Source organism: Clytia hemisphaerica, unplaced genomic scaffold (genome assembly GCF_902728285.1).
Source record: "Clytia hemisphaerica strain Z4C2 unplaced genomic scaffold, Clytia hemisphaerica genome assembly, whole genome shotgun sequence".
Classification (NCBI taxonomy): Eukaryota; Metazoa; Cnidaria; class Hydrozoa; order Leptothecata; family Clytiidae; genus Clytia; species Clytia hemisphaerica.
In genome coordinates, this window is record NW_027104372.1 from 461,878 (window position 1) to 486,536 (window position 24,659).

Genomic DNA, 24,659 nt, shown 5'->3' on the forward strand with positions numbered 1-24,659 from the left:
GCTCGTAATGGCAGTCGTTAAAGAGGACGTTATCGTCGGTGGCAGTAGAGTACAGATGTGTTCTGGCCAGAAAGGTGGCAGTGAAGCAGCAATCCACGCGATGCGATCTGTATTTGAAAACGAAGCAGCCGAAGCAGTAATACTAGTTGATGCTGCTAACGCTTTTAATAACATTAACCGGAAAGCTCTACTTCACAACGTCCAGGTGCTATGTCCAATATTTGCTCGCTATGTAAATAACTGCTATCGCTCTCCAGCTAGACTTTTCGTTATCGGTGGTGTCGAGCTTAAGTCAAATGAAGGAACCACTCAAGGAGATCCGATCGGTATGGCAGTGTACGCAATTGGAATAACACCTCTTTTAAATATAATGCTATCAATAATTGCAGATATCCCCGATAAAATGGCAGCATTCGCCGACGATATAACTTCTGTTGGAAAGCTTCTCTCGTTAAAACGCTGGTGGTCACGAATTACAACCGTTGGTCCTCACTTCGGCTACTTTCCACAGCCGACTAAATCGTGGCTTATCGTTAAAGAGGAATACCTAGACGAGGCTGAAGAAATTTTCCGGGAAACGAACATCCAGGTTTCGAAAGACGGTGAAAGGCATCTCGGTGCAGTTATTGGTAGTATAAACTTCAAAGACCGTAACTGTAAAGAAATTGTTGATAAATGGTGCAAGGAACTTACTCTTCTTTCAGAAATAGCGGTGACTCAACCACAATCAGCATACACGTGTTACACCAGCGGTTACCAGCATCGTTTTTCGTATTTTTTAAGAACAATTCCAGAAATGGAAAACTACTTAACACCCATCGAAACAATCGTCAGACAACTCATTCCAGCCATTACAGGGGGTAAAATTGTAAATGACTTAGAAAGAGACTTGTTATCATTACCACCTAGACTGGGAGGCCTCGGTCTCAAAAACGTATGCGAGATCGCACCCATCGAACACGAAATCTCGAGACAATTCACCAAACATCTACAAAACCAAATCTTGAACCTCCAACCACCAAATGACAATGAAACAAAAACTAAAGCAGCGATCAAAACTGAGAAAACCCGAAGAAATCAAGACAATCAAGATCGTATCAGGGCGGAAATGACTGATGATCAAAAACGAATCCACGAAGCCAATTGCTATACCGGAGCATCGAACTGGTTGACCAACCTTCCAATCAGAGATCAAGGCTATGATCTTAACAAGGAACAGTTTCACGATGCACTGCGAATTCGTTATGACTGGAGTATCCCTCGTCTACCAAGTGAATGTGTCTGTGGTAATCGTTTTGATATCAGCCATGCTCTGTCCTGCAAGAAAGGAGGCTACGTTACTCTTAGACATAACGAGGTACGAGATATCACTGCTAAACTTTTGGATGAGGTATGCGTCAACGTACGAAACGAGCCGAGACTAATCACCCTTGACGGCGAAGGACTGACGCACAAAACCGCGAATACGTCCGAAGGAGCACGACTTGACGTTAGTGCAACTGGGTTCTGGACACCTGGCCAAAGAGCATTTTTTGATATTAGGGTCTTTGACCTAAGCGCTCGAAGGTACAGGGGTTTGGAGCTCAGCAAGTGCTTCCAAAGAAACGAAAACGAGAAAAAGAGACATTACTATGAACGTGTGAACAGTGTCGAAAATGGTACCTTCACCCCATTAGTATTTTCTACAAACGGAGGTATGGGACGTGAATGCCAAACATTCTACAAAAGATTGGCCGTGATGCTTGCTGAAAAACGTGGTGTACGTCTCCATGAATCAATTTCGTTTATTCGATCAAAAATATCATTCAGCTTGTTGAGATCGTCTTTGTTATGTATTCGTGGATCCCGTTCCATTTGGAGTAGAGAACTGAATACAAGTGATATTGAACTGACTAACTCTCGTTCAAGAGTTAGCAATAATTAATGTTTCTTAATTAATTTTTTTTATAAATTTTATTGAGTTTTTATGAAATTTTCAAGTTTCTGTTTCTTTACAGCCCGGCGCAACTACTTAGTTGTGCTATTACATTCTTTTTCAATCAGTCATTTTCGTTAGACCCTAGGTTAGACTCATTGTCACTTGCTGCTAGCTACAGTCTAGTGCCACTAGCGGTTATTGATTTCAATTATTGCCCCCGCAGGAGCGTAGCGACGAGGAGGCACTCATAGTTTCACGCATAGATATTGGACTGGAATCTCAAAATTTTGCGAATTGTTTTGTTGTTGTTGTTGTCGCGTAAGCATATCCGTAGTTAGTCTCTTCCGTAAATTTCCGGTTTTTTTCCGGGACGGTAGTATACATATCTTCATATTACGTTATATGGTATTATCATTATTACATATTACAATTTTAGTTTTGATTTAGCTTTGAAAAGCTGAAGCGAGTGTTATAAATGCAAATCAAAACAGTGTATGATAAAACACGAATTACAATATTACTTGTGCAAATCAAAACAAACAAAATGGCAGACTGGTTATGATGATGATGATGAGCTGATTCATTGACTAGTTAAAGTGTTTTGTATGTCAAATTTTGTTTCTTGTCTTTGAAACTGAATACTAACTACTGTAATTTAGTCAGAAGTTCACTTCAGCAATGATTTCAATTCTTTTTCCAGAATCTTTTAAAGAAATTTGCTTAAGTTTTCAAATGTACATTTGCTGATATTTTTGTTCAAACTCTAATTTATTTTTGTCTGTCATTTTATTGATAACTACCTTTATTGTTTATAGTGCTTCTTGAGCTTTAAAGACCATCATATGGTTGTAACTCGAGAAAGTCCTTCTTAACGTAGTAGTAAAACAACCGGCAAAGTACAAAAAAGATGAATGTACGCATATGTAAAGTTGAATCCAAACGTGGTTGACTTTTTCTTTTGGTCTTCAAAATAATTTACATCACTTAGAGTGTTTTTGCGTCTTTTCAGTGTGGTAAATCTTTTTCAAAAACCTGAAAAAAGTTTGTTTACTCGTTAAACTTTACATGCGCACGTTAAACTTTTTCATGCAGTTGTGATAGCCTACCTAAATAACTTACGCTCCAGTGGTTTGGTGAAATAGCTCCAAATTCTTGCTTTCTAAGTTAGGAGAGACCTTCCCGAAGGCATTTAACGGTGGTTAGACTAGGTACACAGACAGTCATACAGAAACACCATAAAGGAAAAGTATATCGCTAGCTATAAACTCAAATAGTCTAGCTTCCTGAAGGCACTTCTCTTCATTGTCTGCGCTGCGATCAGCTTGGAGAAAAGATTGCATCATGAAAAAGGACTATGCACTTGAAAAGAAATTTAGGCGCATTTTAACTTTTCTCGACTGTACGTCTGAATGAACCACAATGGCATTCCTTTACTTTTCTTTTGACCAACAACATAGAAGATTTTGCTTGAGAAGTGCAATCACAGCGTACGCTAGTGGAGCCCGGCCTTAACTAGGATAAGTGAGTTTCTATTTCACCCAACTTAAGATGGCGCAGAACTTTTTGATAAATTTTATACGCAGTATCCTCTTGACTATTGTTTATTAGGCAAAGTAGCAATAGAGAAATGTTGAAATATAGCAGCCAATGTGAATGAAAAAAAAACAAGCTATTTCTGATTGGTTACCTTGTGGATTTATTCACTGCGTATGTCCATATATTTTGCCTATAATCTGAGATGTCTGCGACATTATTAGAAAAGGTCTATTTAGTGAATAATAATCATGACATATATCGTTATAAGAAAGAAACTAGGAGAAAAAACAAACAAACAGGAGATGTGAAAATCAGTAAGATAATGATACCATAACTTTTTTAATATTTTTGAGAGGCTTTTCCAGCTTTTCCTTAAAATTTTATTAAGTTATCAAGCTGCATTGATGAATTCTTCAAGTTTTTCAAGCAAACGCCTCAATCAATAAATCAATCAATCAATCAATCAATCAATCAATCAATCAATCAATCAATCAATCAATCAATCAATCAATCAACCAACCAATCAATCAATCAATAATTAAATCAATCAATTATTCCTGATTATATTTTAATGTTTAATCTTTAAAGCATTAAAGCTTTATAAGTGCATGGCATGATCTTTATGTGGGGGCATTTAGTGAAAGCTATGACTAGTTTATTTTATTTATTAATAAAACCAAATTTACTCAAATTTATTGCCCCTATTGTAAGTATATATGAAATATAATCCGAGTTTGCTAAAAAGAAAAAAGAGCTACATGCACCAAAAAAAAAAAAAAAAAAAAAAAATTTAGCCTTATTTGTCGCTATTATGCCAGTATTTTAACCTGTGTTATCATTTTTTTTCAATTTTCGGGATTCAGGAAAAAAATTTGACGGCAAAACGGTATTTTGAACCCCTACAACCCCCTAGAAGGATGGTAAAAAAAAGATAAGATTTATTCGTTTATATAATTTTTAAGCCGATTCACCAAAGTTTTAGCCGTTCGTTGAAGTACGAGTCACAGCTCGAATAAAGATCGACAATATTTTCTATGATGAAAACTTGGCCTCTGGTACCCCAGGGTACCGCGAGAGAGGAGGCGTGTACAAAATGGGTGTCAGGTATGAATGTGCAAGGTGCCTTTTCAAAACCCGGGGGGGGGGGGCACTCCAGGTAAGTGACCTACCGGACGTGTGGCCCTTAAGAGGGTAGGTTTTTTGGACTTTGGAAAGTGCACTTTTGAGGTAAAATATGAGAAATTTCCAAAAAGTTTGCCCTGTAAAGGGCAAAAAATTTCCAAAGATTTCACTATAAGAGTCGATTTTCAGCCAAATTTTTCCTGCACTGTAAGGGTCCGATTTTAGAGACCTGATTTTTGGCGGAACGTACGGTCGTTTTCAAAATCGAGTGCCCCCCCCCGGGTTTCAACACCCTCCAAAGTCCCACACTTGGGTACAAAAACCATAAAACAGCAATCGAGTCTCTGCTTACAGGGTTTGTAGAACTCATATAATTCGACCCCCACAGGGCCATAAACTAACCATACAGCTATTGTTTTCAGAGAAGATATTTTATCGAAAATCATTTTGTAAAAACAATTGTCGGCCATTAAAATTCTTTAAAAAAAAATTCCACTTGCTAAACTATCTTTTCGTCACTTTTTTGCCGACGGTAAGATAAAAGCCTGTTATTCATTTTTTACAGGAAAAAGGAAGTCAGCAGCTTCATAAAAGCAAAAGGCTTAACTTTTCATGATTTTGCAAACTTGTTTGGTCAATATTTATTTCGCTTCGGGGAAGGCGAATGAGAACGAATTTGTCATTTGTTTCTTATCTAATATAATATATTCTAATATGAAATCCACCGTAATATACACAAAATAATAAGGATAGTTAAAAAATGAAGACGCACTGTTTGCCAAAAATAAAATAATGGAACACTGAAGAATATTATATACTACAGAATAATAAAAATAAGGGCAGCAGTAAAAAAAAGGCAGGTCTTGAATATGAATTTGCCACCCAAAGACTTCCACATCAAGCAAAAAGGAGAGTCGAAAGTCTTGCCAAGAAAGATGCGTGGGGCCTTAATGGATGTTGCTCTGGGTTGAAAATTGGGAAAGGTGGGACTTGGTACTAAGGTCTATTCACTTTAAGTGTGCACTTTTTTGCTACAAGGTGAAAACCACCCTCAAGGGAATTACTCTAATTACACTGACGTGGTTTCTACATGCTCACTTAAAGCGAATGGACTTCAGTGACTGAGTTGACAAGAGAAGATAGGAATTGAAAACTTGTGGGAATTAGGGAAGACAGAGTATAATATACCAGCACTTTGATTAGCAAATATCTCACTTAAAGATGAAAAAAAAAAGACTCTCCTCGTTTAGGAGGCAATACCAGGCAAATGATGTGTCAATAATTCTGTGAATTTCTTCTTAAGACGAGCTCCACATTCTTTGACTTCGTTGTCCGTCTCCTGAAAATGATATTGAAAACGAAAAATGATAATGAGAACGAAAATGTTCAGTAGCCCATCATCAAATGAATTACACGTAGTGGCAAGAAGGATTTTTAGTATCTCACGAATCAAGAGAATCAAAAAGAGATCAATGAAATTATTTTTCACAAAAATGTAAGTGCTCTGAATTACATACACGCTTTTTTATATAAGAATAGTGTACTTTGGATGAGGGTCAGGTATTCTTAAGAAGTTGCCAAATTAAGGGTGAAATATTCTTAACGTATTCTTACTTTTTCTGACTTGAATATTTTACAAACATGAGAAAATGATCAATTTGAGAGTTGAATGAACATTTGAAGCTAAAATTACATTTCTGCCTCAAAGTTTAAATTCAAGTCTAACAAAGGAAGCAGTTTTTTTCTATTAACCAAATACAAAATGACTGTATTCTTATTAAATTCTGTGAAACTCACCCTAGAGGTTATTCTTATTCTTACGATTTGGCTAATTTTCACCCTGATATTCTTATAAAAAAGCGTGTATTCAACTGTATATAACTTGTTAGAGTTGAGTATTGTTTACCAAATTGCAGGCAAAACAATAATTTAGTACATACTTAAAGCAACTGAACTCAAGTACGTTGTACTCTACGCTAATGAATTTTGAACTCTACGTATAAATTGGGTCTTTATACAGGCAATTTTGTTGCTGAGAGTTAATGAAAATTTGAATAAGAAGATATCAAAAAACAGCAATAATAACAACAACAATAAAAGTACCTTGTAGAACTTTTCACAGTTTTCAAAGATGAGATTGACGTCATCAATGAACGACATGACGTTATCGTATTGTAAGCCATCGAGCTTGCGCATAATGTTGGAGAGGTTCATGGGGTTGGTGATGATGCCATAGTAAGTTGGAAACTGTGGTAAAGGAAAAATGATCATCGAGGTTATAACATTTTGTGAAGACGTGACCGGAGTAGTTCACACGTTTTTTTATAAAAAAAACTCCTCTAACATAAAGCTTCGATTACCAAAATATTAAGAACAAGTTAAGAACATTAGGCAGAGTCTAAAACACCCAATTTCGTAGGAAAATGGGCAAAATTACTCAGGAAATGGTGAAAATAAGAATATGTTAAAAACATCCGAAAGCTTTAAAAGTTTTGGATGTTGTTATTCAAAATCATTATAAATCAGTTTGTATAAACAATAATTTGTCTCTTTGATTATCATTTGCTCATTTCTTTTACAGGCTTTGGACCACTACAATGTCCTCTAGCATAACGTGACTTTTGCAAAAGCTAATTGGTTGCAAGTGACGTATTAGGTATAAAATGAAGAACACATTCATTTAGTTCCGACAAAATGGCTCCAAAAGGGCTTACGATGATTTAATAAAGGCTTATCGTTGCCAAAATTTCAAAATTCATCCAATCTGAAGTATTTTTGTGCCAACAGATACTATCTTATTTCTTTATGAGATATATTTTGAAATGGCTCAAAATAGATTCAAAGAAAGATTTACCCCCAAATATTGTCTCTCGTATAATAAATTAGGGGAATGGCTTTTCTAGTGAACAAGGGTTTTACAAAACCCTACTATTAAAGAACCGTAATTCACTAGAGGATCCCAGTGCCAGTACGGACTTTGTCTGTCAATGGACATATTGTATATTTAGAGCAAAGTATTCCTTCACATGTAAACGAAAATTTTAGGAGAAGAGGACTAATTCATTCCGATTCAATCATATAAAGTACTATAGAATCATCGTGTGAAATTTCACATTTCCTTATGTTAAACGATTGAATTACCCTATCTTCTATAATATTCATTATGGACATTCTGGGTGTAACTCAAGCAATTTGTTAAAAATTATCCGTTCAGACGACATTCATATGTTCAAGAAACAATCATCACAGTAAAAGGTAAACGAGGGTCTTTTTCATTAAAATCCATACTTAAGTTTTTGGTTCTTTTAGTATCAATAGAAGCATAAAACTTTCAAAAAAGGAAAATTTACACAAAGAAGAGCCCATTGAGATTTATAAACCCTGAAGACAGACTCTCAATCTTGGTCAATAAAAACCGTGGATAAGAGTATTTTTAAAATGTGGTACTCTAATGAGTAAAGATGACAGATATAGCTCTAAAAATTCTGCGGACTCACCTGTCGACGGCTAACTGGATTCTGGAAATGTGAAGCATCTTTCTCTTTGCGTAACTCCATCAAGATGATACGACATGCTTTCAACTACATAGGAAAGAATAAAATGTCACAAATATTAAGCGTGGTCAAAGCAAAGATTTTCATTACAGACTTGATTCATATAATTGTCAAATAAACTTTAGTATACTTTGTAGGGTAAGGAGGGTAGGACGCTGGCGAATCCATGTTATACACCATTTCAATGCCCTACACAGACCCAACAGCTGATGGTTGGTTGCAAGTGACATATTGACTGATTTTACGTCATTTACAACCAGTCAGCTGTTGGGTCCGTGATGTAATGTCAGAAGACATTGCAGTTGTGCATATCATGAATAAGGCTATAATATAAACAACATAATGGAAAACTGTTGACAAGTACTCTCAACCCCCCCCCCGTTCGTTACTTTTTCCAAACTTTAGAAACTCATAAGGATCTCCACTTATTAATTTTAGAAAATATTGTCTGTCTTCAAAAGAAAATTCCCTTCTTGCACTTAATCTCCAATGAATTCCGCCCTGACAATTAGGTCCCATTTGAGAGTCGCAGTTTATTTTAAACTCAGTTTTAGAGTGAAAGCCAGGGACAGAAAAACTGAAACTTAAAAAGTTTAAGAAAACATCGATTTCACCATAATAAGATACCTCAAAATTGCTTTCGCGTCGATTCTTTTTCCGTGGTTTCGTTGCAGCCCCGGTATCTTTAGTTTCATTCTTTTGTGACTCTCTTTTTTTCGTCGTTGGTTTCTCGACGTCTGAAGAAGCCGAATCAGCCGTTGCTGCAGCAACGTTTTGTCTTTTTTTATCATTAGATCTGTCCTTAGAGTACATAGGTCTCTTAATACCAAGATTCAAAGATGAATTTCCTTTAGCAGACGACGCCGTCCATTCTTCATCGCCGTCCGTCTTTTTCTTTCGTTTCTTACCGACGCCGGTTTTATTATTTTTGCCACGTGAAGAAAGATCACTTTCGTCGCCGTCGTCCGTGACGCGTTCATCGTAACTGACGACTTTACGTTTACGGCCTTTCCGGCCGACGTTCGTTTCAGGCTCAGATGTACTTTCTTTTACAGTGTCTTTCTTTTGTGATTTCTTAATCGAGGATTTTGACTTTTTCGTATTTTTGGTGGATTTCTCATCATTATTCTTTGTTTTCTTTAATTTGTTAGTGTAATGTGTCGTTAGTTGGAATTCCGCTTCCGAGTCGTTCTCGCTTTCGCTACTTTCCGATGACGTGTTCTCACCGACAGCTAAGAAAATAAATAATCAGGAAATTTTTTTACTCCATCTTCATGATTCGCGAAATTAAATTCCTGCTACATATCTTATCAATTCAAGTTTGCGAAATTAAATTCCTGCGAAATGCGAAAGTTTTTACGAATGGCCTGACTCGCCAAATTTCATTTCCGCCAAAAATTTAAGGTATTAAATGACAGATACCTTTTTTCTTCTTCTTTTCCTTCTCTTCCGTATTTTTCTTGACGAAGTTTTTCCGACAGACGTAACAGCTCCACGCACCCCTATGAGTAAAAGTATTGAAATATAGTTCGAAAATAAGTACAGGCAACTATCGCTAATTCGAACCTTTATTATTCAAATTTCTAGAATATTGGCCCCAAAGCTGAAAAGTCATATAAAATACTCTCCATAAAGTAAAAAAGAGACACATGGTAAAACATACTTAAAAACATTCAAAACTTTTTAAAAAGGAAAATAATTCTTTGCAGAAAGGTACTCAATTTTTGAGCGAATTGGCTGGTCAACTTTGGTGGAATAGACAAAGCTTTTTGACACCCCTGTCTCAGTGCCCCGGTAGAACTTTTTCCCTCAGTGGGGATGAAAATTTCTATCAAAATGCCAATGGGGATAGAAAATCTATTGTTTCCAGCTCGAAAATTCCAGTGGGGATGGTTTTGGAGTGCAATTTTTTACATTCAGTTTTCAATGGGGATAAAATCATAGAGCAATTTCGCAGTGGGGTTGAAATTGTAGGATATTTTTTCCACCGGGGACGATTTTTTGGCCTATTTTTCCACCGGGGTGGGGGGGGGGTCAACCGGGTCTGCGACAAAGGGGTGTTTTTTGCAACTCGTAAGCAGGATGAAGATAATTTCACTCACTTGGGTGCTCGTCTAAGAGGAGGGTCGTGACATTGGAAATGGAAGCTTAGAGGGCACGTATCACATAGAATGACCATTCCATCGGCACCACAAACATGGCACGCATCTTCGTGGTCTGATGCCTCCGTATCATCGATAGATTGTTGTGATGAATCAAGCTGAAAGATCAGAGAATAAAAACTTAAATCAAAACGGTATTTTCAGAAAATCATAGTCCTAATTTCATTTTAGAAATTGTGCTTGTAGAATTTGGGCTTCCAAAATTCTTTGATTTATCTAGCAAAGCCTGGAGTAGCGCTTTCTTTATCTGTGTGAAAGTTATCAAACTATGTAAAACAGCCTAGAACCAAAGTCAAAGTCAACTTGAATAGATTCTTTGATTTCCAAAGTCAATAAAAAATCCTGATTATCATTAAGTTGAGTTTGAGTTGCCGGTTTGAGATTACCTTTACAAGGGTTAGTTTTGTTTTAAAATGTTGAGTATTATACCTGTTCGTTGTAGCTTTGAGCAGCTTTTCGACGGCCTCTCCTGTCTTCTTTTGGCTGTGGGAATCAAAAGCAAGAGTAAGTATTAGACATGTTTACACAAAACAATGCCATTCCGATTATTTCTGTGACACATTTTTCACGTAGTGCAAAAATTAATGTTTTTCCCTTAGAATTAAAGTCTTTTTTATATTGACAAAAAATTTCGAGAATTTTTTGTTTGCAGCAAACAACTTTCCAACAGAAAATTTTTTCAAATTATAAAAACTTTCAGATTTTTTCAGAAAAGTCATGCAAAAAATTAAAAGAATTACAAAAAATAGCTAAAATTTGCTAAATTTACCAGTTTTAACTACCCAGGTAGTAATTTTTTTTCAACATTTATAGATACCACCCATTTTAGTATTTAACTACCCTGGGTAGTAAATTTTTATTTCGATTTTTCGTCACACCACCACCGTAGTAAACGTCATTATGTCTGAGATTTTACTACCGACCCCCCTGATTCTATTGGTTAGAACTGACGTACACACAATAAGGAGCCAATAGAATGGCTAGTTTAAAAGGCCTCGAACCGGCCAATGAACCAGAATTAAGAGTACAAAAACTTGAAACCTTTTCCGTCAGTTCAAACTCTTGAGGGACATCACCGATGATATAGGGATATTTTAAAGGAGCGATGACCAAGTGGTCTGGGCGTCACGACTTGCTCGAACTTCCGCTCCTTCCGAATTTCTATTCAATTTACAGTTAACCGAACCCCGTGAAAACAATTGAAAGACTTAAGGCTCTACATTATTAGGCGATCAACTTTAAATATCGACAACATGTTGCGAATATGAATTTCGGTCAAAATTTAATGTACACGGTTGTGTCTCGAACACGCACGAGGAAAGCAGATTTTTTTCCAGTTAAGGAAGTTTCAGGATATGGAGGATCACTGAAGGGACAAGAAAATTTGTTCGAGTTAAGGACACATTCGAGCTACAGAAGAGAGAGACTCCAATGTTTCAAATAGTGTCAGTAAACCGGGATACGTCTTACCACACAACGAGGACATATCCAAACAGATTCAGGTACTTCAAGAAGAGGAGGTCGTATGCAATTCATATGATACGCGTTCTGACATCCATCACAAATAACCATCGGTGTAGAATTTCGAACACCTTGTTTACGACGGCACGCGTTACATTTCTATTAGACAAAAAGAAAAGAATATTCTTACTGTGATCAGTGGTTTCTGTGAGCGTAAAATATCACTTTAACTTGTAGTTTGGAAGAAATACACCTTTTCGACCGTAGCCGCCAGTTGCCGCGCGGGCATTTTCTCCTCGCTTTATCCCACTAAAACCGTCCCAGTCCTTTTTTCGCGCCTATAGACAATAGAAAAATGTGTCAAAAAAGGACTGGGACAGTTTTAGTGGGATAAAGCGGACAAAAAAATGCCCGCGCTGTAATTGGTGGCTACGGTCGAAAAGGTGTATTCAATCCATGTTTTTACTTTAGCTATGGACATTACATAACTTTTTTGGTCCTTCATACTCCGCGTGAATTTCACGCGAATAGAATATGGTATCTAAACGCTCGACGTCTGCTTTACTTTTTTTTTTGCTCCATAAAAGGTGGACTTTCAATTAATGAAATTCACAAAATCTGACTCAAGAAGCTCACCAAGGTTTCGGAGGATTTTTCCCATGAAATGCTGTTCTCCAAGATTCCATAAAGCGTATGCAGTTTAGATAGTGTTTCTGCTTGTTCTACAGATTTCAACCACTCTTTCACAAAAGCTGGATCGAACCCTTTAAAGGGTGATAAAAAGCTCTTCTCGAATACTGATTTTTGTAGATCAATGATAAACGTTTTCTAAAAGTGAATAGTACAGTATCCAATTAGATCTAGATCTAAGAAACTTTAAGGAGATCTTAGTCTAGAGCATACAGGGGGGGGTCATGCAGTTATTATATAAACACTATGACAATTACTACCGTGGTGGTATATAAACCAAAATTTGGGAAAACAGTTACTCCACCAGTGGACTAACTGCAACATGGGTGGTGCCTAAGCCCAAAATTGTTGATTTTGGTAGGATATGGTGTACTAAGTGAGCAAATTTTTCAATTTTTCACTTAAAATTTTAGGTTTTTAAAAATTCCGGAAGCAAAAAAATTCAAAACATTTTTCTCAAAAGTAAAAAAAAAATCACAAAATTTTTTCTTCAATCAAGGCATGAAAGATATTTTAACAAACTTGGATATTTAACTCTTGAACGGTCGTTGATAAGACGTACCCAGTAAAAATGAGGAATTCAGTGAAAAAATTGCCAAATTTGGCATTTTTGGGGGTGGTATACACCGATTTTGAGGGTAAAATCAGTTAGTACACTATGGAATAACTGCAAGGGTGGTGGTGTCTGTAGAAAATGTCCAAAATTGCAGTTACTCCACATAGTGTCAAGGAGTAACTGCAAGACCCCCCCCTGGAGCATAGTCTAAAAAAGGGAATACAAGGAATGCTGAATTTGTTCAGCTCTTTAGACTTGCCTCAAATTTTCGATTTCACGAAAGGCAAGAAGAAATTGAGTGAGAATCTCACACCAGTCTGACAGCTCGAATGTCTTAACGTATATCTTAGAACATGGAAACAATAACAAATTGTTTAAACTAATGTCGTCAGGGACACTGGGCCACATGCGACTTACCAAATCCTTGGTCTCCTCAACCGCGGTCAAGGAAGCTGTCCATTCATCATAACGCTTGAGCTGACCAAGAGTCCCTTGCACTATCCGTTCGGAAGATTCAAAAATATCTGCTTTCAAAGCTTCAATGGATGTCGGAAAGTCCGACCCTTTTGATTTAGATTTTTTATCTGTGTCCGTTTTAATTTCACTTTTATTTTCAGCAGCAGTAGTAATGGAAGACGCCTTTTCAGGTTCTTTACTAGTTTTAACGTCACCGTTTAATTTGCTGTCCGCATTTTCATTTTTTTGTCGCTAGCATCATCACTAGACTTCTCGTAGATTTAACTAATTTGTTCGTGGAATCATTTATTTCCTTTTTATTAATGACTCCATTAACTTCATTAGTTTCGTTCAAGTCCGTTTCCATTTTAATTGGTTCGCCATCTTTGTCAACAGAATCACTTTTAGTGTTCTCACTTTCCTCCTTTTCGGAATCTTTAATACTACCGTTCTCTGTGATCTTTTCCTTAACAGTTTCGGCATATTTCGAGGAAGAAATATCATTTGAGGTGTCAGTCTCTTTGATTGATTTCATAACAACTTTATTGTTTTCTTTAGACTCGTCGATTTTCTCTACTGATTTCACAAGCGGTTTATCGCCATCCGAATCGGAGCTTCTGTCGACGTCAGTTTCCCGTATATCGTTCGCGTGCCGTCATTTTTGATAACTGAAATGCTGCATCCTTTTGATTGCATGTCTTTGAAATCATCTTTTAAAATTGACGTCCCGCTCCTAAGAAAAAAAGATTTGGCAAGTTAAACAATGATTTGGACATACCAAGAAAGGTTGTAAGAAGTAGTGAAGTTTAGAAATTTGGAAAGTTAGCAAGCGTTGTATATCCTTCCGAGAGCAATCTTCCAATGCTTTTTCGAATAATGTCAGTAATACACAATGGCTTTGTTGAGTCTCCAAAACGGCGTCAACGGTGTCTGGTAAGCGCAATGATAACCCTGTCCTAGGATATGCAACTACTCCATAAAAGGGCCCATGTCACCCGCGTCGGCGGGATTCAATTGCCACAAAAAGAGCAAGGATGACAAATAATTGTGAAATTAACAAAACTTACTCTTTCAAAACTTGAATAGATTCTTTGATTTCTGGTTGCAATCTAAGAAGGGCTCTTTTTAGTCTGTCCTCTCTTATTCCGCGGACAGTCAGCGCTGACGTGAGGTCTTTGATGGTTTCACCGTTGTCAATTATATACCATCTACAGAAGGAAAGGTTGAACAAAATGATTTCAAAAAATTTGAAATAAAAAAGACGCAGAACAAGATCGAGGCGCATGAAAATCTCAATTGAATTTTATGATTCCAAGAAGAAAGAAAACAAGCAACATGCTGAATGGACCTACCTGATGATGAAACTTAGATAGCAATAAGGAGAAAAACAATCATTAAGAAAATATAGCGCTTAGCGAAAATGCATTAAATGTCATCATTGATTGTTGATGGGGGGGGAGGGGTTTAGGGAAAAAAGACATAGAAAGTTCCGGTTGCAAAATTGCAAAAGTTTTATTGACAATTGAATCATGCTTGATGGTGGCATTGTTATCAATAATTTTTTTAAGTGAAAAAACAAAGAAATGTATGGAAAAAGCCCAATTCAAATCTGCAAAAACGGCGATTTCCGGCATATTTCCGGCATTTTCGGCCGGAAAAATCTTTTTCTCAAAAATCGGACTCGGCAATGATTTGGGCATTGTTAATACGCATCTATGTGCAAAAAATTTTCGGCCGGAAAATTTTTTTTTCCAAAATCGAGCTCCGTCACATTTTAGGTATTATCATTTTGCATCAGTGTGCAAAATTTCATAAAAAAATATAAAGTACAGCTCGAGAAAATCAAGAAATACCGTTTTTTCGGCGAAAATGGGCTGCACCGGCGATTTTTAGAAAGCTCCGGCTTCAAAACTCAGTTCTATTGACGATTGAACCATGCTTCATGGTGGGCATTGCTATTAATAATGTTTTTGTGTGAAAAACAACGAAATATAGGGAAAAAGTCCGATGAAAATCTGCAAAAATGGCGATTTCCGAAAATCAAAAAAAACTAATGAGCCAATCCTGAGAAAAGCTGGTAACAGACGGACGGACGGACGAACGAACAGACGAACGAACGGACGGACATCGGTTAATTTATAGGACCTCTACCCCACCGGGGTAGGTCCAAAAAGGTAAGTGCACCAAACACGAGGTGCACCTAGATGCTTGTTACTCGAGGATATGAAAGTTTTTAACTATTTATGGGATACACGTTTTTTTTTTTTTAAGAAACACACTTTTAAGAAACATGAGGCTCAGAATGCCAAAAAACTAAGAAACATCTAAGAAACATGCTGAGGCTGAGAATGAGAAAATAACATTGTTTAACTCTGTGTTTTTAGAACCTTCCAATCTTTGCATGAAAATTAGGCTGATTATATCAAAAAGTTTAGAAACATGTAAGAAACATTTAAGGCTCAAAAGGCCGATTTCTTAAGAAACATTGAGGCTGCTTGGTAAAACTAGTTTCTTAAAAAAAAAAAAACGTGTATGTCTTTTCCGGGGACCTGTAAGGAAAGATAAGGTCATTCTTCCAGTAGACAGTTTTCGACGAATTTGCGTCACCCCTCAAAACTCTGGCCACTGTTCCATGATTTAAGGGTAAAAATGAATACATACAATGCTAAAGAGGAGACGTAGATTCCAGGGTTGTTTCTGGAGAAAAGCCAATAGGAACGATCGTGGCGATCATAACCAAGTGGTTCGATACGTTGTGCGTCGTTGCACAGGTCTGTTGCTACCTATAAAGTAACCATCGATAGACATAAGAAATCAGAAGATGAGGATTATATTTCTCTAGGGACATCTAATGATGGGAAGAAGAGGTCACCATCGTTTAGGGAGTAAGATTTTACGGAAAAAATTACCGCCATTTTCCCCGGGAAAATCAACATGTGATTTAAAAAGTTATTTTCTAAAGGTAGGGAAAATCTTGTGTTGACTAGGGAAACCGCCTAACTTTCCAAAGGTCATTTTTCAACTACTAAAAAATTGGCAGTGGAATCTTAGTACGGGAAGTGCTTACCTTGAGTCTTACCAAAACGGCGTTTTCACCAATATTTTATTTCAAATGTTCTTATGATATTTTATGAAGGGTAGAAATGTAGTGTTATAACAAGGGTTAACTAAATGGAGTAGAATAGACCAAATTTCAAAAAAATGTATGAAAATGGATGATTAAATCTCTGTATATCAGTATCACAGAAAAAACTATTTCAAAGCTCCTAGAATTTTTGTAAGTATCCTCCTATCCCAGGCTTTCTGGTTCGCAATGTAAAGGAATGTCTTACCTTGATTTTTCTCTTGAGTTCGTCAAGTTCCAAGCGCTCTTTTTCCAAATCTTCCCTAAAAAAGAGTAGTCATTAAGATTGTTAGGGACTACAGTTTACGATTGATTATTTGGAAATTTTCGTTATTTTAGTCTTTAGTGATGCTGATGAGGCAAAAGTTCCAATAACCAGTTGCCAAAAGTTCCAATAACCAGTTGCTCGAATTCTTGTCCTATCTATTGCTTTTTCTAACTTAAATTAAATAAGAGCAACGAGACTTTTCAGTTCCAATCAGATAAGTTTCAGTCGTATTATAGAGATTTAGGAAAGCAGTAAAATGTTTATATTCTGTGGTTTTATTGCGTTTACATATTTGAAGTTTTTTTGAGTACTCAACATTCTAAAAAGTGCAAAGTTCTAGGCTACAATATGAAGTTCTCTGGGAAGGGATGAGCTGGAGTTTTTATAAGATATTTGACTAATATTGGTCATTGGAGGTAAAAGAGATTTCTTATGAATAAGCAACAAAATTGTTTTATTACAGGTTAACAACCAACCAAATCAAAGAAGAGCTTTTAAAAAGTCCAGTTTGTCCCTCCAGGATTTTGAGTTGAATTTAGAACGTTCAGAATGCTAGGAAAACTCGTTGAAAAACCATACTTCAACTTTTCCATTTTGTCCATTTCTGCTTTTTTAGCTTCGTCTTTGATCGCTTGAATTTGACGTTCTGTCATGCCAGCATACAGGTCGTCATCTTCTTTCTTTTCTTCGATCTTTTCGTCTTTCTTTTCTTCGATCTTTTCGTCTTTCTTTTCTTCAATCTTTTCGTCTTTCTTTTCTTCGTTATCAGTTTTCTTTTCATCTTTGCTCGCTTCGTCTTTTACATCCTTCTTTTCTTGATCATCCTTCTTTGCTTCTTCATTTTTAGGTTTTTCTTTTACTGTGCCGTCCAAATTGACTACAATTTTATTGGCTTGTGGCTCCTAAAATATTTTAAAAATAAAATAAAATGTATTATTTCTTATTCATAATTTGATTACTTACAAAATATCATTTCATATGAATTGTTTGACGACCTAGAATACTAGTCTGTATACCATAGAAAACGATATCTTTTTAACACGTTTTTGCGAAAACCACATTTCTTACTTTCCAAAACAACCCTTTTTGAGAAAATTAGTTCTCAAGAAGACAATAAACTTTCAGAATTTTTGTTGCTTGAAAATAACCATAAGAGAGCCTGTTTTCATTTATTTTTCACATATATACATACTTTAATAGTGGGGTTGACCATGAACTTGTTGATAGGGAGTGTTTGCGTTGAGGGAGTAGGATGCTTTGCCACATATTCCTCTCTCTTTTTTCTTCGGTAAAGTTCCAAGTCCCGACTAAAAAGATAAAATTATCTTACATATTATAGTTGGATTCAGACCCTCTTCGTTTCAGACATTCGTAGTGGGAATATCGTATTAACTTTAGTTTTCATATAAATGTAATCCAACATAATCCACATTGTGACATAAAAACAAGGCTCAGTTAATAAAAGAAGAGATAATTTCATAGTTCAAGGGATGCCAAGAATGGTCAGATCTTTTGTATGAATTTACACTCTACTCTTCTTCCTCTGCAACTTTTCAGGCATCGAAATAAGGGATAGAAAGTGCATCGCAATTTTTTGATAAGCATGATTTTGCATCCTAACATGGATCAATTTTCAATTTTTAGCTTGTAAGTAATCCAAAAACGCATCGCGAATTGCGAAATGCGATACGCTAATTCGATCCCTGCTTTTGGAAAAATTTCTTTGTTGTTTTTTTAACATTGTCAAGTAATATAGCGAGAGAATCAAATTGACATACATGGCGTCCATTCGATCTCTAGCAATTTCTTCGTGGTAGTTTAAGAATTCCTCACTGTCCATCACCAATTGCATCAGGAAAGCCAGTGTCTTAGAATCAAAAGAAACAACAAAATTAAACATTCGTTCCTTGGCATTTTGAAAAATTCTCTTCTCAAATGTTATTCATTAAAATCATTTATATCCAATTTATAACTTAGTATAAAGTGGCATCATCGCAGAATCAATCTCTTCTCAAATTTGACTGATTAAATTCAAAACAGTTCAAAATGGTCTGCAATGGTTGATAAGCTTGTAACCAATACTAAGCACTGATTTTGCTATGTTGCATTATTGATTTGATTGATTTGGTAAACAAGGAGATATAAATTTTAAAAATACGACATAATTTTTTATCTCGGACGCAACTTTCATCACATCGACTGACTTTGACTTCCCCTGAATCGACAATTTTATCGATAACCCCTGTAGCTATAATATCAACTCACCTCAATCTGATGGTCAGGTGGCAGATGATGAAATTCAGACTTTTCCAAAAACTTTGAGATATTCGTAACCTTACAAAGAAAATAACCAGAGAGTTTGACAGATAATAACAGATTATTATACAAGTTCATCATTTCTTGTCCAAAATTAAATTGATTCTTTTAGACCTAGAATAACTTTACACAGAACAAACTTTTAGAGGCCCACATATAAATATTTGAAATATAAATTTTATTCATTTAGAACTGAAATCAAAAATTATAGTTTGAACTTGTTATCCCTTTTAAAGTAATCTGTTTAAAATTTAAACTAATAACAAGAAATATTAAAAGATTTACCTTTTCCAAGGTACGATTTTCTTCAATCATATATCTGGTAAGCGTTCCCTTTGGCTTTTTTTTCTGTAAAACAACACACTTTGTTGTTAGGCAAACGTCACAATAATTTTGATAAAAAAGCTGACCTTAAGAGAAGAAATTTTCGCGGAATTTAATTTCGCCAATTGGGGCGTAATTCACAAAATTAAATTCTGCGAAACACACCAAAATTGTTAAATCGCGAAATTAAATTCCGCGAATTTCGATTTTTTTTTTCTTCTTTTATTTTGTTGTTTTTGACCAGGTGTTACCAAAAAAGATGGACACAATTGATTTTTAAGCATTATAACGTGTATTTTTTATCAAATAATAAACAACTCCGTGATATGCTTAAAAGTTAATCTAAGTTGATAACTTCTTCTAAATCACGAAATTAAATTCCGTTAAACTTTTGAAATCGGCTCATTCGCGAAATTAAATTCCGCGAAATTTGCCATTTTGAAAATCTGATTCGCGAAATTAAATTCCGCAAAAATTTCTTCCCTTAAGGTATCTTAATATATATTTAACTTTAGAATTCTATCCATGGTCTCCTTAGTCACTATATCAAGGCCCTGCCATTCTCAAAGTGGCATCCCAACACCTGGACATTATAAAACAAATCAAAAGTTAAAACATCCTTTCTAAATAATCTTTATAAAGGAGGTTGATTACTAAAAAACTTCATTAAATTTTAATAATAAATTTCATGTGATTCGCGAAATAGGGTGTTACAAAAACCAGTTCCCCTAACAATTAAAGTCATTTATCTATCACCCTTCCAAGCAGACCCCTATCTACATCTCAAAATTATGCATTTTCTTTTAAGAAAAAAATTCTCACTTTTTTCGATTGTTTCGGTTTGAGGCTATAACCATAGTATTCATCTTCGTCTTCACTATCCAAGAAAATGGGTTCATCGGTTGGTGGTTCAAATGGTTCATCGTCACCATCCATATCTGTTTCAGTATCTTCTCCACTTTCTGTTAACTTTGAATATTTGGCCGCCATTTCTTCAGCCTGTTTTTGCTTCTTTTTCTTATCTATGTAACTTTTTAAGAATTGCTCTACCAGAAAGGATACTGTGAACTCGGTCAGTGGTAAATCAGCTAATTCAATCTTCAGACTCTTGATCTAAAGCAAATAATATTTTGTATTCGGTAATTATCAATCTACCATTTTTTCTTCTTTGTTTTTCATCCTTTAGAATTATACCTTAAATCTCTTATTAATTATTTTATCAAAATTAAAATTAGACGTGTAAAATAAAAGGCAACTAAGGTAAGAAAAAAGAAAAATGTCAAAAATATGAAATGTTATACTGAATCAACAAACTATTACAGTTCAGAGGAAATAATTCTCATTTTATAGTAAAAAACATATGACTCATGGGGCATACTTTGTAACATTCATTTCCTAACAAAACCTTCAAGAAGTACAATAAAATCTTGAGCACTGTTTCTGATTCCTTCTTTTGAGACACAGCTTCAATGATCTCATCTGAAAAACAACAAAAAGCAAATAAAATCAGTGTTACTTGAAGGATTTCATGCAATGTCTTGAGTTTTTAGATCCTTTGGTGAATCTGGAAGGAACAGTGAAGATTAGAAATTAATTTACAAACTATCTTATTCAAAAGGTCAATCCTATTCCTAGTAACAAATTTTGACTGACCAAATTTCAATAAACAGAAAGAAAAAATGTAGCCCTATAAAAAAGAAACCTATAGCAAATAAAGAGGAAATAGAAAAAACAAGAATTGATGCATTTCTTCACAAATCATACCTGTTTTGATGGGAAAATTTTCATCGGTCATCAGAAATCCTTTGAAAATGTCAACAAATTCTGTGATCATTAAAATACTGCCGAAACTTTTGTATTCTAATGATTCTGGTAGATGGACTTTCTTCAATTTTGGTAGTGGTCTTAAACCAGAAACTTCACTCTCATGCTTTTTCTAGAACAAGAGTTTGTGATAAAAAGGATTTTTCAATTTGTGTTCACATTACTAAATGTTCGGTCTTAAGGTGGGAGTCACATGAAGTTTTGAGATTTCGTGAAAAAATTATTGATTTCGGGATTTTGCGCGTTCTATGACCCTATACCCTTTCTGAACACACTCTGAAAATTTTAAGGCCGTAGCATTTATATTTCCTGAGATATAAGGTTTTTTCTAGACCCTGATCTAAAGTATTTTCCTTAGCAACGAAAAATCATACCAGTTGCTAGGGCCCGATTTCTTTATGGCTGGTCTAAACATAGGATCATGACATCCCAAACAAAAGATCTTTTTACGCCCTTTCGGGCGTCTAAATCAATACCGCCTTTTTTTCATGGGAATTCCTAATATGACATAATCAAAGATGGTAACCAAAGAAATGATATTATTAAAAACATACAAATTTTGGAGGCTGTCAGCCAGTCAGCAGTGATTTTGACTATGAAAACTGCTCTAATTTGGAAATGTTGGATTGACTGATGACATTTTTAGCTCTTTTAATGTCATTCTTCCCAACTAAGAAAGCTTGAGCTAGGTGAAACCAAAGACTTGATTCTCAAACTCAACGTTTCCTATATGAACTTAGTTTGACGACACCGAAAAACTTATTGAAGGACGAAGACCAAAGGCATATTCAATGATGTATCTATTTAAAGATCCAAGTGTTAAAGGAATTGAAAGCCTGGAGGCTGGTTTAACAATTGTGTGTGATGAATTATTGAAGGTCTGGGACGCTCCCTCCGCATTCTGGCTGGATTATTTACATTCACAAAGAAATCGTGCACGGCTAGATGTCCAAGTGGATTCTTGTATCACAACAGATCAACTTTAGATTAACCTATAACTGGCAGAATTAGTGAGGAAAATATACTAGGATGATCTATTACATTGAAAATATGGTTTTTGTTGTGAAAACACATTTGAATTGACTTAAATCAATGTTGACGTGGAGTTTGGCGCAAAATTTTAAGGATTGGCGCACATCACGTGAAAGTGATAATTTGGAATTTCTGGACTATTTTGATATTTCAAAGCCTTTTTTAAAGTATATAAAGTAGAACTATAGTCCATGTTAGTCAAACAGCGAAAGAATTTTGTAAAACGGTCGATTTATTACAGAGAAATAGAGATATATATCTACTTCTGGATTTACGGACTGTTTTCTCAAAATAGGTTTCAGGGGGTTTTCGCACACCAAATTTCAAAAAAAAATTCCATTCATAACACTCCTTAACCAAATATTAACAAGCTGCAAAAAAAATTTTTGTGATAGGTTTTGTAGATTTTTCTAAAACGTTGACACAATATTTTCACAGTACATTTCAAAAATGTAAAAAAAAGTCTAAAAATAGCCAAGACGGGGGTAAAATCAGCCAGCAGGGGGGCTGATTTTACCCCCGTCTTGGCTATTTTTAGACTTTTTTTTACATTTTTGAAATCATCTATTGTTAAGTTACCTCTATAGAAAATTTCATTTAAAAATCTCTCAAGTTCAAAAGTTATACAGGAAAATGTAAAAACTCAAATTTCTCAATTTTTCATGTGACTCCCACCTTAAAATGAGGGTCTTGGAAAAATGAAAATCTGATCTCATCACTTTTTTTTTGTTTTTTGATTATTTCTTAGTAGGACAAGTGGCTTGTCTCTACCTCATAGATGGAAGTGATTCTGCAATTATAAATATTCTGCAACAGAGCTATTTTGAGAGAGCAAGTTACATCTCTCTCTTTTGGGACCAAAGGGTGAGACCTAGAAGCACATTTCCCAGAATGGAAATTAAACTTACCTCAGAAATGAGATCAGTAAAGGAGTAGGTGCCAGAATTTGCAATAGGACCTCCTGATTTTGGAAGTAGAGATCCAGTTGACATGCCGGGAGGCTGAACCAGTGGTTTGTTAGGATATGAAATTTTTGGTTTCTGTGGCCCTATGGACCCTGAAGCTGAATTCAATACGACTCTTTGTCCAGGCACAATTGGGGTTGGTGGTTTCTTTATGGCAATAGTGATCAACTGTTGTTGTGTTTTATTTAGTTGTGCCCTAAAGTATTTAATAAAAAACATCAGCTTTAAGCCAGACTTCAAACAAGAAATTTATAACAATAAACAAAAATTTTATTCATTTTTGCTCTTCCGACCCAATCTGATCTGCCATAAATTTATTCTATACGAGCAGGGAGGGCAGATAAAAGGGTTATTAGGCGAAATGTAAAGACTTTCATTGGCAGAGTTTTTATAATGCAAAAATAGATCAGTCAGAACAGAATTAATTCATAATTACAAATTAATTTACCTTTTTTGAGCAATTATTTTTTGTTGCTCTGCCAGAGGGAGCTTCTTCCTAAAAATCAAAAAGCTACTTTTCAGCCTTATATTTCATGAAGAATTGATGCAGCCACAGGTAACTTAAAAACTGACATATATAATATACATAGTTAAAAAATATATTCTTCACTTTTTTCGTTTTATCAGTTTGAGTTATTTATACATCAATACTTTTCTTCTTCTACAATGACATATCTTCACTATATACAAGCTTATACTTTTTACTGCAGCTTTTAGTATGTCTGAACCTTTCAGAATTCAATTAAAAATTCTTTGAGACTTTGTTACAGCTAAGCAAAACATTGAATCATGGATTATCAGCAAATCAGTTTTCACTAAGTAAATCTTCAAATTTTGTTATTGAAAAATAAAAAGAATAACAAAAGCATACAACAATAGGCTTCCAGACTTTCCAGACCAGGACAGATTATATGATGAATGAATGAATGAATGAATGAATGAATGAATGAATAAAAAGATTAGTAAACAAACACATCAAGTCCGCTGTTGATAAAAACTTGTGACCCTACCATTGTTCTGGATCCATATCAATCGCAATGATCAAGTTTTTGGGTTGAACTTGTAAAGGCTTTGTTGGCATTAGCAGCCTAGAAAAATGACAGTTGATTTAGAATGATTAGATGATTGAAGCCTGTTCAAGATAATGGCAGGGGTTTACACTGTGTATTAAAATGAGAACTCCCATAAAGGAAATAGTCATAATCAAAATTCCAAAGAAACTTCTGAGTTAAAAATCTATTATGACATACACTTGTTGTCCATTGATAACTGGTGACTTGATTGGTACCTTGATCGAATTGGATAAGCTTTGTAATGCCTGAACAAGAAGTAAAATGTTAAATCCTTTCAT

The 24,659-nt window shown here is 35.3% G+C and overlaps 2 protein-coding genes across 2 annotated transcripts; both read right to left on the bottom strand.

The window, feature by feature from the left end:
* Positions 1–5,258: 5,258 nt before the first annotated feature.
* Positions 5,259–13,990, bottom strand: LOC136818608 (bromodomain adjacent to zinc finger domain protein 1A-like). The gene is made up of 11 exons (XM_067074939.1): positions 13,793–13,990; positions 13,417–13,707; positions 12,390–12,581; positions 11,763–11,912; positions 10,722–10,775; positions 10,233–10,390; positions 9,553–9,632; positions 8,758–9,362; positions 8,074–8,157; positions 6,680–6,823; positions 5,259–5,915 (listed from the first exon to the last, which is right to left on the bottom strand). The coding sequence occupies exons 1-11, from the start codon at positions 13,988–13,990 to the stop codon at positions 5,823–5,825; spliced, it is 2,049 nt and encodes a 682-aa protein (XP_066931040.1). The 3' UTR covers positions 5,259–5,822.
* On the bottom strand, positions 13,737–24,659 carry LOC136818609 (tyrosine-protein kinase BAZ1B-like). Its single transcript, XM_067074940.1, has 16 exons — positions 24,559–24,659; positions 24,319–24,396; positions 23,757–23,804; positions 23,252–23,504; positions 21,252–21,423; positions 20,866–20,966; positions 20,310–20,600; positions 19,449–19,511; positions 19,113–19,181; positions 18,626–18,714; positions 18,040–18,154; positions 17,427–17,749; positions 16,788–16,842; positions 16,117–16,238; positions 14,523–14,663; positions 13,737–14,188 (listed from the first exon to the last, which is right to left on the bottom strand). The coding sequence occupies exons 1-16, from the start codon at positions 24,657–24,659 to the stop codon at positions 14,038–14,040; spliced, it is 2,172 nt and encodes a 723-aa protein (XP_066931041.1). The 3' UTR covers positions 13,737–14,037.

Bases quoted from the DNA above. Each gene is read 5' to 3' on its own strand.
- LOC136818609 (XM_067074940.1), bottom strand. From the start codon at position 24,659: ATGAAAGGATTTAACATTTTACTTCTTGTTCAGGCATTACAAAGCTTA. The intron at 17,750-18,039 runs GTATGTATATAT...AAAATATTTTAG, and splicing joins TGGTCAACCCCACTATTAAA to GAGCCACAAGCCAATAAAAT. The intron at 16,843-17,426 runs GTATGGTTTTTC...ACTCTTTTTTAG, and splicing joins GACAAAATGGAAAAGTTGAA to GGAAGATTTGGAAAAAGAGC.
- LOC136818608 (XM_067074939.1), bottom strand. From the start codon at position 13,990: ATGAAATCAATCAAAGAGACTGACACCTCAAATGATATTTCTTCCTCG. The intron at 10,391-10,721 runs GTATAATACTCA...CTGATCTTTCAG, and splicing joins CTCAAAGCTACAACGAACAG to CTTGATTCATCACAACAATC. The intron at 8,158-8,757 runs GTATCTTATTAT...TTTCCTATGTAG, and splicing joins GACGCGAAAGCAATTTTGAG to TTGAAAGCATGTCGTATCAT.